General features: G+C 52.7%; 1 protein-coding gene across 1 annotated transcript in view; it reads right to left on the bottom strand.

Annotated features, from left to right (window-relative positions):
* The window catches only part of asah2 (N-acylsphingosine amidohydrolase 2), a 186,408-nt gene that overhangs the window by 72,830 nt on the left and 101,526 nt on the right, over positions 1-12,052 (bottom strand). The window contains exon 18 of the mRNA XM_038773535.1: positions 5,732-5,884. Coding sequence (XP_038629463.1) covers positions 5,732-5,884 — 153 coding nt within the window. The remainder of the gene's footprint in view (positions 1-5,731; positions 5,885-12,052) is intronic.

Here is a 12,052-nt window from a genome sequence, read left to right as displayed (position 1 = left end):
GCACTGCCTGGTGTGTTGCTGTGATGGGTAAATGCACTGCCTGGTGTGTTGCTGTGACTGATAAATGTGCACTGCCTGGTGTGTTGCTGTGATTGATAAATGCACTGCCTGGCATGTTGCTGTGATTGATAAATGTGCACTGCCTGGTGTTTTGCTGTGATGGGTAAATGTGCACTGCCTGGTGTGTTGCTGTGATTGATAAATGAACTGCCTGGCATGTTGCTGTGATGGGTAAATGCACTGCCTGGTGTGTTGCTGTGATGGGTAAATGTACTGCCTGGTGTGTTGCTGTGATGGGTAAATGCACTGCCTGGTGTGTTGCTGTGATTGATAAATGCACTGCCTGGCATGTTGCTGTGATGGGTAAATGCACTGCCTGGTGTGTTGCTGTGATTGATAAATGTGCACTGCCTGGTGTGTTGCTGTGATGGGTAAATGCACTGCCTGGCATGTTGCTGTGATTGATAAATGCACTGCCTGGTGTGTTGCTGTGATGGGTAAATGCACTGCCTGGCATGTTGCTGTGATTGATAAATGTGCACTGCCTGGTGTGTTGCTGTGATTGATAAATGCACTGCCTGGCATGTTGCTGTGATTGATAAATGCACTGCCTGGCATGTTGCTGTGATGGGTAAATGCACTGCCTGGCGTGTTGCTGTGATTGATAAATGTGCACTGCCTGGTGTGTTGCTGTGATGGGTAAATGCACTGCCTGGCATGTTGCTGTGAATTGATAAATGCACTGCCTGGCATGTTGCTGTGATGGGTAAATGCACTGCCTGGCGTGTTGCTGTGATTGATAAATGTGCACTGCCTGGTGTGTTGCTGTGATGGGTAAATGCACTGCCTGGTGTGTTGCTGAGATTGATAAATGTGCACTGCCTGGCATGTTGCTGTGATGGGTAAATGCACTGCCTGGTGTGTTGCTGTGATGGGTAAATGCACTGCCTGATGTGTTGCTGTGATTGATAAATGCACTGCCTGGCATGTTGCTGTGATGGGTAAATGCACTGCCTGGTGTGTTGCTGTGATTGATAAATGCACTGCCTGGCATGTTGCTGTGATGGTAAATGCATTGCCTGGCATGTTGCTGTGATGGGTAAATGCACTGCCTGGCATGTTGCTGTGATTGATAAATGCACTGCCTGGCATGTTGCTGTGATTGATAAATGTGCACTGCCTGGTGTGTTGCTGTGATGGGTAAATGCACTGCCTGGTGTGTTGCTGTGACTGATAAATGTGCACTGCCTGGTGTGTTGCTGTGATTGATAAATGCACTGCCTGGCATGTTGCTGTGATTGATAAATGTGCACTGCCTGGTGTTTTGCTGTGATGGGTAAATGTGCACTGCCTGGTGTGTTGCTGTGATTGATAAATGAACTGCCTGGCATGTTGCTGTGATGGGTAAATGCACTGCCTGGTGTGTTGCTGTGATGGGTAAATGCACTGCCTGGTGTGTTGCTGTGATGGGTAAATGCACTGCCTGGTGTGTTGCTGTGATTGATAAATGCACTGCCTGGCATGTTGCTGTGATGGGTAAATGCACTGCCTGGTGTGTTGCTGTGATTGATAAATGTGCACTGCCTGGTGTGTTGCTGTGATGGGTAAATGCACTGCCTGGCATGTTGCTGTGATTGATAAATGCACTGCCTGGTGTGTTGCTGTGATGGGTAAATGCACTGCCTGGCATGTTGCTGTGATTGATAAATGTGCACTGCCTGGTGTGTTGCTGTGATTGATAAATGCACTGCCTGGCATGTTGCTGTGATTGATAAATGCACTGCCTGGCATGTTGCTGTGATGGGTAAATGCACTGCCTGGCGTGTTGCTGTGATTGATAAATGTGCACTGCCTGGTGTGTTGCTGTGATGGGTAAATGCACTGCCTGGCATGTTGCTGTGATTGATAAATGCACTGCCTGGCATGTTGCTGTGATGGGTAAATGCACTGCCTGGCGTGTTGCTGTGATTGATAAATGTGCACTGCCTGGTGTGTTGCTGTGATGGGTAAATGCACTGCCTGGTGTGTTGCTGAGATTGATAAATGTGCACTGCCTGGCATGTTGCTGTGATGGGTAAATGCACTGCCTGGTGTGTTGCTGTGATGGGTAAATGCACTGCCTGGTGTGTTGCTGTGATGGGTAAATGCACTGCCTGGTGTGTTGCTGTGATTGATAAATGCACTGCCTGGTGTGTTGCTGTGATTGATAAATGCACTGCCTGGTGTGTTGCTGTGATTGATAAATGCACTGCCTGGTGTGTTGCTGTGATGGGTAAATGCACTGCCTGGCATGTTGCTGTGATTGATAAATGTGCACTGCCTGGTGTGTTGCTGTGATGGGTAAATGCACTGCCTGGTGTGTTGCTGTGATTGATTAATGCACTGCCTGGTGTGTTGCTGATTGATAAATGCACTGCCTGGCATGTTGCTGTGATTGATAAATGCACTGCCTGGCATGTTGCTGTGATGGGTAAATGCACTGCCTGGCGTGTTGCTGTGATTAATAAATGTGCATTGCCTGGTGTGTTGCTGTGATGGGTAAATGCACTGCCTGGCATGTTGCTGTGATTGATAAATGCACTGCCTGGCATGTTGCTGTGATGGGTAAATGCACTGCCTGGCGTGTTGCTGTGATTGATAAATGTGCACTGCCTGGCGTGTTGCTGTGATTGATAAATGTGCACTGCCTGGTGTGTTGCTGTGATGGATAAATGCACTGCCTGGCATGTTGCTGTGATGGGTAATTGCACTGCCTGGTGTGTTGCTGTGATTGATAAATGTGCACTGCCTGGCATGTTGCTGTGATTGATAAATGTGCACTGCCTGGTGTGTTGCTGTGATTGATAAATGCACTGCCTGGTGTGTTGCTGTGATTGATAAATGTGCACTGCCTGGCATGTTGCTGTGATTGATAAATGTGCACTGCCTGGTGTGTTGCTGTGATTGATAAATGCACTGCCTGGTGTGTTGCTGTGATTGATAAATGCACTGCCTGGTGTGTTGCTGTGATTGATAAATCTGCACTGCCTGGTGTGTTGCTGTGATTGATAAATGCACTGCCTGGTGTGTTGCTGTGATGGGTAAATGCACTGCCTGGCATGTTGCTGTGATTGATAAATGTGCGCTGCCTGGTGTGTTGCTGTGATTGATAAATGTGCACTGCCTGGTGTATTGCTGTGATTGATAAATGTGCACTGCCTGGCGTGTTGCTGTGATGGGTAAATGCACTGCCTGGTGTGTTGCTGTGATGAGTAAATGCACTGCCTGGTGTGTTGCTGTGATTGATAAATGTGCACTGCCTGGTGTGTTGCTGTGATTGATAAATGCACTGCCTGGCATGTTGCTGTGATGGGTAAATGCACTGCCTGGCATGTTGCTGTGATTGATAAATGTGCACTGCCTGGTGTGTTGCTGTGATTGATAAATGTGCACTGCCTGGTGTGTTGCTGTGATTGATAAATGTGCACTGCCTGGTGTGTTGCTGTGATTGATAAATGCACTGCCTGGTGTGTTGCTGTGATTGATAAATGCACTGCCTGGTGTGTTGCTGTGATGGGTAAATGCACTGCCTGGTGTGTTGCTGTGATTGATAAATGCACTGCCTGGTGTGTTGCTGTGATGGGTAAATGCACTGCCTGGTGTGTTGCTGTGATTGATAAATGTGCACTGCCTGGTGTGTTGCTGTGATTGATAAATGTGCACTGCCTGGCATGTTGCTGTGATGGGTAAATGCACTGCCTGGTGTGTTGCTGTGATGGGTAAATGCACTGCCTGGTGTGTTGCTGTGATTGATAAATGCACTGCCTGGTGTGTTGCTGTGATTGATAAATGCAATGCCTGGTGTGTTGCTGTGATTGATAAATGCACTGCCTGGTGTGTTGCTGTGATGGGTAAATGCACTGCCTGCTGTGTTGCTGTGATTGATAAATGTGCACTGCCTGGTGTGTTGCTGTGATGGGTAAATGCACTGCCTGGCATGTTGCTGTGATTGATAAATGTGCACTGCCTGGTGTGCTGCTGTGATGGGTAAATGCACTGCCTGGTGTGTTGCTGTGATTGATAAATGCACTGCCTGGTGTGTTGCTGATTGCTAAATGCACTGCCTGGCATGTTGCTGTGATTGATAAATGCACTGCCTGGCATGTTGCTGTGATGGGTAAATGCACGGCCTGGCGTGTTGCTGTGATTGATAAATGTGCACTGCCTGGTGTGTTGCTGTGATGGGTAAATGCACTGCCTGGCATGTTGCTGTGATGGATAAATGCACCTGCCTGGCATGTTGCTGTATTGGTAAATGCACTGCCTGGCATGTTGTTGTGATTGATAAATGGCACTGCCTGGCATGTTGCTGTATGGGTAAATGCACTGCCTGGCATGTTGTTGTGATTGTAAATGCACTGCCTGGCATTTGCTGTTATGGGTAAATGCACTGCCTGGCATGTATGTGAAGTGGTAAATGCCACTGCCTTGGAACAGGTTTATGGTGATGGGTAAATGTCACTGCCTAGCACTGTTGCTGTTATGGGTAAAGTGCACTGCCTGGCAGGTTGCTGTGATTGATAAATGCACTGCCTGGCATGTATGTGAAAGTGGTAAATGCACTGCCTGGCATGTTATGGTGATTGGTAAAATGTACTTGCCTAGCAGCGTTGCTGTGATGGGTAAATGCACTGCCTGGCATCTTGCTGTGATGGGTAACAGTGCTGCTTGGCAATGTTGCTGTGATTGGCTAAATGCCCTGTCGGTCATGTTACTGCGATGGGTAAATGCACTGCCTGGCATGTTGCTGTGATGTGTAAATGTGCTGCCTGGCATGTTGCTGTGATTGGTAAATGTGCTGAAATGGTATCATGTATCTGAAATTGGTAAATGCACTACCTGGCATGTTGCTGTGGCAGGCCAATGCACAACCTGGCATGTTAATAGGATTGGTCAATACACTGTCTGGTATGTTACTATGATAGGTGAATGCATTGTCTAACGTGTTGCTGTGATGGGTGAATGCATTGCCTGGCAAGTTGCTTTAATGGGTAAATGGCATCTTTACTGAGATGTACTGAGTTTTGTTTGCTAATTTCATGGGTAGAAAGGTGCAAAACCAGAGTTACTCTTCGGTGACTCCTGTTGGATTTACACAAGCCTAATTAGTCAGTGGACAGAGGGTCAAGTTCAACTGTGGGTTTTTCTTCATAGTGAAATAGCCCAACTCCACTGACATATACTTCAGGAAGGCATGAGATACCAGAGGTGTTGTTCTTCAGCATGATCCACTGGCTTCAGTAAAGGCAGTGAACAAATAAAAGCATGTGGGAAATTGGAAAGGCAAAACAACCAGGTCCTGAATATAAATCAATGAAATCTCTTTCTTTAAAATAAATTTTAGAGTACCCAATTCTTTTTTTCTAATTAAGGGTCAATTTAGTGTGGGCAATTCGCCTACCCTGCACGTCTTCTTGGGTTGTGGTGGTGAGACCCACGCAGACACGGGGAGAATATGCAAACTCCATACAGACGGTGAACTGGGCTGGAATTGAACCCGGGTCCTTGGCACCATGAGGTAGCAGTGCTAACCACTGCACCACCATCCTGCCCCTTAAATCAATGAAATCTCTAGCACTAAATTCAAGGATGGATTAATTTATAGCTCCTTCTGTTTTTGTGCAAAAATCACATTTTTAAAGCCAGCATATATATATAAAACAGGGAACATGGATAAACGTGTTTTATTTACCAGTTTGTATGATCCTTGTACATCCAGAACGATATCACCAAATGATGTATTGGATGGAGCTTTATCAACTGGATTAGGGAACAGCAGAGAGACCAGTTTTTGGTCGGGGAAGTTGGGTGGCTCAGGACCTTTCGGCAACTGGTCAACAGAACTCTAGATAAGACATTGAAAAATAATTACAGATTATAATAAACTTTCTAGTGGCTTAAAGGTCAACCAGCAGGACGTAGGAAGTAGAGGATTCTGAAACCAACTTAGAAGATTGGATAACGTCTTGTTTTCATAAAGCCGAATGAAAGTTCCATTTATGAGGTTGAAACCTGGATCAGGATAAAGAACCAAAAGCAAATTCACTTCTCAATGCGAAAGCAACTTTGCCTAAAACTAGAGATGACAACTGGAAAACAGTGTCGGGATTCTCTGAAAACCCGGCCAAGTGTCAAAACTGGCGCGAGCGACTCCGGTGTCAACAGGCCTCCAAGCCCAGGCATTCATCCCTTCCTAGGGGGCTAGTATGGCATGGAGTGGTGTCCCCTGCTCCTGTGCTCGAAAGCCGGCGTGCACGGCCGGCGAGGGTCCGCGCATGCACACCACGGCTGGCCCGAGTCTATGCATGCGCACCATGGCCCCCAGGCAATATGGCGGACCCCGACAGGGGCCCTGAGCAGAGGAACATAGGCGTCCCCTCCGGAATTAGCCGGCCCGTCGATCGGTAGGCCCTGATCGCAGGCATGGCCACCATGGAGGCCCCGTCCGGAGTCGGATCCCCCCGCCCCCCCACCTGGACGGCCCCCGCAGCCAGAACTCCGAGGTCCCACAGGGTAGGACCATACATAACCTCGGAACTGGACCACGGGACCCGGGTCGCTGCCGCTACTCATCGGACTCGTCGGACACTTCGGTCGATCGCCCACTACTCGCTTCCATGACGCTCGACCAATCCCGTCCTCGCAACCTGGCCACCGCTTCTACGACGGTGCTTATCAATGGCCACATGATCCTCCTGCCTCATCGTCTCCGGGAGCACGGACAGTTTCATCCATCTGGACACGGTAAGGCGCTGGTCCCTCGCGGTCCATCGCGCCAACAAGCGGATCGCCCTGGCCTCCAGATCCCACTCTGCCCCGATCCGGGGCTTCTGTCTGGTCAAACTCACCGTATAGGGTGTTGAATTCAACTGTTTCCGCCTGTACGTTCTCCCCAACCTCTGTGCGAAAGTTTTGCTGGGCCTGGACTTCCAATGTAACCTCCAGAGCCTCACCCTCAAATTCGGCGGACCCATACCTCCCCTCACCGTTTGCGGCCTCACAACCCTCAAGGTCGAGCCTCCCTCCCTCTTTGCCAATCTGACTGCAGATTGCAAGCCCGTCGCCACCAGGAGCAGATAGTATAGCACCCAGGACAAGACCTTCATCAGGTCCGAGGTCCAGCGGTTGCTTCAGGAGGGTATTATCGAGGCCAGCAACAGCCCCTGGAGAGCCCAAGTGGTGGTAGTTAAAACTGGGGAGAAACACAGGATGGCCGTGGACTGCAGCCAGACCATCAACCGGTACACGCAGCTCGACGCGTACCCCCTCCCTCGCATATCTGATATGGTCAATCAGATTGCACAGTACCGGGTCTTCTCTACTATTGACCTGAAATCAGCCTACCACCAGCTCCCCATCCGTAAATCGGACCGTCCCTCCACTGCCTTAGAGGCGGACGGTCGACTGTATCAATTTCTGAGGGTTCCCTTCGGCGTCACTAACGGGGTCTCGGTATTTCACCGAGAAATGGACCGAATGGTTGACCGGTACGGACTGCGAGCCACGTTTCCATACTTAGACAATGTCACCATCTGCGGCCACGACCAGCAGGACCATGACGCCAACCTTGCAAAATGTCTCCACACCGCATCTCTCCTCAACCTCACTTATAACAAGGAGAAGTGCGTGTTCAGCACAGACCGCTTAGCCATCCTCGGCTACGTAGTCCAAAACGGACTCCTGGGGCCTGATCCCGACCGCATGCACCCCCTCATGGAGCTCCCCCTCCCCCACTGCCCCAAGGCACTCAAACGATGCCTGGGGTTCTTTTCTTACTACGCCCAGTGGGCCACACAATACGCGGACAAGGCCCGCCCACTGATCCAGTCCACACAATTTCCCCTCACGACCAAGGCACAACAGGCCTTCGCTTGTATTCGCTCAGACATAGCCAAGGCCGGGATACACGCAGTAGACGAGACACTGCCCTTCCAAGTAGAGAGCGACACCTCAGATGTCGCCCTTGCTGCCACTCTAAACCAGGCTGGCAGACCCGTGGCATTCTTTTCCCGCACCCTCCACGCCTCCGAAATCCGACATTCCTCTGTTGAAAAGGAGGCCCAGGCAATCGTTGAAGCGGTGCGGCACTGGAGGCATTACCTGGCCGGCAGGAGATTCACTCTCCTCACTGACCAACGGTCGGTAGCCTTCATGTTCAACAACACGCAGCGGGGCAAGATCAAAAACGACAAAAGCTTGCGGTGGAGAATCGAGCTCTCCACCTATAATTACGAGATCTTGTATCGCCCCAGCAAGCTCAACGAGCCCCCAGACGCCCTCTCCCGAGGTGCATGTGCCAGTAGAAGTGAACCAGCTCCGTGCCTTGCACGAGAGCCTTTGCCATCCGGGGGTCACTCGGTTGTACCATCTGGTCAAAGCCCGCAATCTGCCCTACTCCGCCGAGGCAGTATGGACAGTCACCAGAGACTGCCAGGTCTGTGCGGAGTGCAGGCCGCACTTCTACCGGCCAGTCCGCGCGCGCCTGGTGAACGCATCCCGCCCCTTTGAATGCCTCAGCGTGGATTTCAAAGGGCCCCTCCCCTCCACCGACTTAGTGTGGTCGATGTAGCACTAACAATTATACTCAAAGCCGAGAGACTGGTACAATAGAGGCTTTATTGTTGTACGATGTTGTCCCTCCATCTGCAACTGTAGACTAAAGGTCTGAGTGGCTCACATGCATATTTATACACAAGCTCCCTGTGGGCGGAGCTAGCCGGCAGGGGCTCACCGGAGGAACCTGTATTACAGGTACAGGCATACATCCCCCTACTGCAGTACGCATAACTACAGTGGTTATCTCACCACAGTCGATGAATTCTCGAGGTTCCCCTTCGCCATCCCATGCCCGGATATGACGTCTGCCACCGTCATCAAGGCCCTTGATTCGATATTCGCTCTGTTCGGTTTGCCCGACTATATTCACAGTGACAGGGGATCCTCGTTCATGATTGATGAGCTGCGTCAGTTCCTGCTCAGCAGGAGTATCGCCTCCAGCAGGACGACCAGCTACAACCCCCGGGGAAACGGGCAGGTAGAGAGGGAGAACGGGACGGTATGGAGGGCCGTCCAGCTGGCCCTACGGTCCAGGAACCTCCCAGCCGCTCGCTGGCAGCAGGTCCTCCCTGACGCGCTCCATTCCATTCGGTCACTGCTGCGCACCGCAACTAACAACACACCACATGAACGTGTTTTTGCCTTCCCTAGGAAGTCTACATCCAGGGTGTCGCTCCCAACTTGGCTCGCAGCTCCAGGGCCGGTCCTTCTTCTTAGGCATGTCAGGCTCCACAAGGCAGACCCTCTGGTGGACAAGGTTCGCCTGCTCCACGCGAACCCCCAATATGCTTACGTGGAGTTCTCCGATGGCCGCCAGGATACAGTCTCGCTCAGGTACCTGGCTCCCTCGGATGCCGATCCCATGCCCACACTCCTCCCTACCCACGCGCCACCCTCCTTTACCCCGGCGCCCCCGACTTCAGCCCCACTAGGTCCATCCCTCGTTCCCCTGCCCACACTAGAGGACATGGAAGGTTTCGGCTCACTCCCAGAGTCATCCAGCCACTGGCCAGCACCAACACCGCCAGCACCAATACCGTCAGCACCTACGCCATCGACGCCGACACCGCCTGTGCAGACGTCGCCACCACAGCTGCGTCGCTCACAACAGAACGTCCGACCGCCGGTCCGACTCTGTGACAGGCACCGGGTTGCCCGATGGACACTTGGTTCTCTTTTCCCCCCCCTCTGTAAATAGATCACGTTTATGTATTATAGTTTCACGTCACCCCCGCCAGACTCATTTTTACAGGGGGTGAATGTGGTGATCTACCACTATATATATGTGTGTGCTTGCATTAGCGGATGTACGACAGTACCTGTATTACAGGTTTTCCAGTAAGCCCCGGCACGCTAGCTCCGCCCACAGGAAGCAGTATAAATATTCATAAGTTTCCCTGAGATGCCATTCTACAGCTGCAGCCGAAGGAATAGCATCTCACTGTAATAAAGCCTCTCTTGTACCAATTTGAGTCTTTGTGTGCAATTGTTAGCGCCACACCCTGTATGCTGGTGACCTGGGTTGTCATGTCGTCTCTGGACTGGGCCGGAGGGCTGTTGTTGGAGCTGCCCTCCCCATCGCTGCTAGAGTCCCTGTGGGCTGGCTGCCCAGGCGCTGGCCGGGGACAGTGTAAGCCTGATGCAACCGGTTTATCTGTGTCGGCTGGCCATCAAGGCGCTGGATGCTGGCGGTGTCTGCCAGGTACTCTGGGTAGGTCACCGCGTGGCCCTGCAACACACAATACACCATCATAGTTAGGCAGGTGGAGCGGGGTGTGGGTCGCGGTACGGGGTGAAGGGGGAGTGCTGAGGGGAGTGCGCTGAGGGAATCAGCTGAGGGGAAAGGGGCCAGGCGGGGGGAGAGGGATCTCACTTGATGGCGCACCCCGATCTTGGCATGGGCAATGTCCCGGTCCTCGGGTGCACCAGCTATGTCCAGTGCCCTCTGCTCGTGCATGGTGAGGGGCCGCAAGTCAGGTTCACCCTCTCTGGTTCGGGCACGCTCTCCTGGGGGGGGGGAGGGGGGTTGACAGCGGTCCGATGCATGCGGTTGGATCAATGTTGGCATGGGTGCACAGGGCACACGGCCAACGGGGCTTGCATGGGTGGCTGCAGCCATGCAGATCAAGGCTGTGGCTGTGCCATCCCCTGGGGAGGGTGTGGGTGTCACACATATGGGGGTAGGGGGTTTGGTGCCATGGGCACATTGCTGGGTATTCACCCTGGCTGCCCTCAGTAGGTCGTTGAGCTTTTTGCGTCACTGCTCACCAGTCCTGGGTGTCAACGCGATGGCACTGACGGCCGCGCCCACCTCCCTCCACACCGCCAGACCACGTTGGGTGGGACCCTCTTGCCGGGTACAGGATACAGACTCCTCTCCTCGAGGACATCCAGGAGCATCTCCAGGTCATGGTCGGGGAACCGGGGCGCTGCTCTTCATGGCGCCATGTTGGTCCATCGGCGATCTGTGCGCTCGCGTCGCCTTATGTGCGATGTGGTGCCACGTCGATTATGTGGCGCCACCTCTCCGACGCTGCTCTGATGCCGCATCTCCCGCCACGCCCCTGCTAGCCCCCTTGTACGGCGCAGAATGGGGTCCCAGAACGGGCACCAACCGCGGAGTGAAACACTCCCATTTTGACGCCGGCGCCGACACTGTGCCGTCGGAGCAGAGAATCACGCCCTATATTTTTAAAAAAGCATGCCATTTTGTTTCCTTCAAGTTAATGCACATGTTGCATTTCACCCAGTTCATATTAAATATTCTGGGCACTGGAATGCAAATTTAATTGTGAAACTTCTTTTTGTCTTTTTCATATTATTACACAAAGCTTGAAACTGCATAGCGCAAAGTGACTAGGATGTAACTCTCGGCCGCGGGGGCGTCGCGGCAAGAATGATGAGGCCGGCGCGCCTAATGACGTCAGCCGCGCATGCGCAGGTTGGCCGGCTCCCACCCACGCATGCGCGGCTGACGTCATGATGCTGACGGCACGAACCCGCGCATGCGCGGTGGCCGTCTTTCCCCTCAGCCACCCCGCAAGACGTGGCGGCTTGATCTGGTGGGGCGACGGAGGGGAAATAATGCGTCCGATTTGGACGTCGGCCCGGAGAACGGTGGGCACCGATCGCGGGCCTGTCCCCTACCGAGCACAGTCATGGTGCTCTTTCACTTCTAGGCCACCTACAAGCCCCAAACAGGCTTCTCACTCCCGTTTCACGACGGCAGCGACAGGTGTGTTTGCCGCCGTCGTGAAACGGCCGCGAGCGGCAGGCCGCTCGGCCCATCTGGGTCGGAGAATCGCCGGTCACCATGAAAAACAGCGAGCTGCGATTCTTCCAAGCCGGGGGGGGGGGGGGGGGGGGGAATCGCGGGGGGCGCGAGGGGGGCGTGAATTTTGTCGGGTGGCCCTCCCGCTATTCTCCCACGCCGCGTGAGGAGCGGAGAATCGCGCCC

The sequence above is a fragment of the Scyliorhinus canicula genome, chromosome 16 (genome assembly GCF_902713615.1).
Source record: "Scyliorhinus canicula chromosome 16, sScyCan1.1, whole genome shotgun sequence".
NCBI classification, from domain to species: Eukaryota; Metazoa; Chordata; class Chondrichthyes; order Carcharhiniformes; family Scyliorhinidae; genus Scyliorhinus; species Scyliorhinus canicula.
The sequence above is the reverse complement of the archived record's forward strand: the minus strand, read 5'-3'. Positions and strand labels throughout refer to the sequence as shown.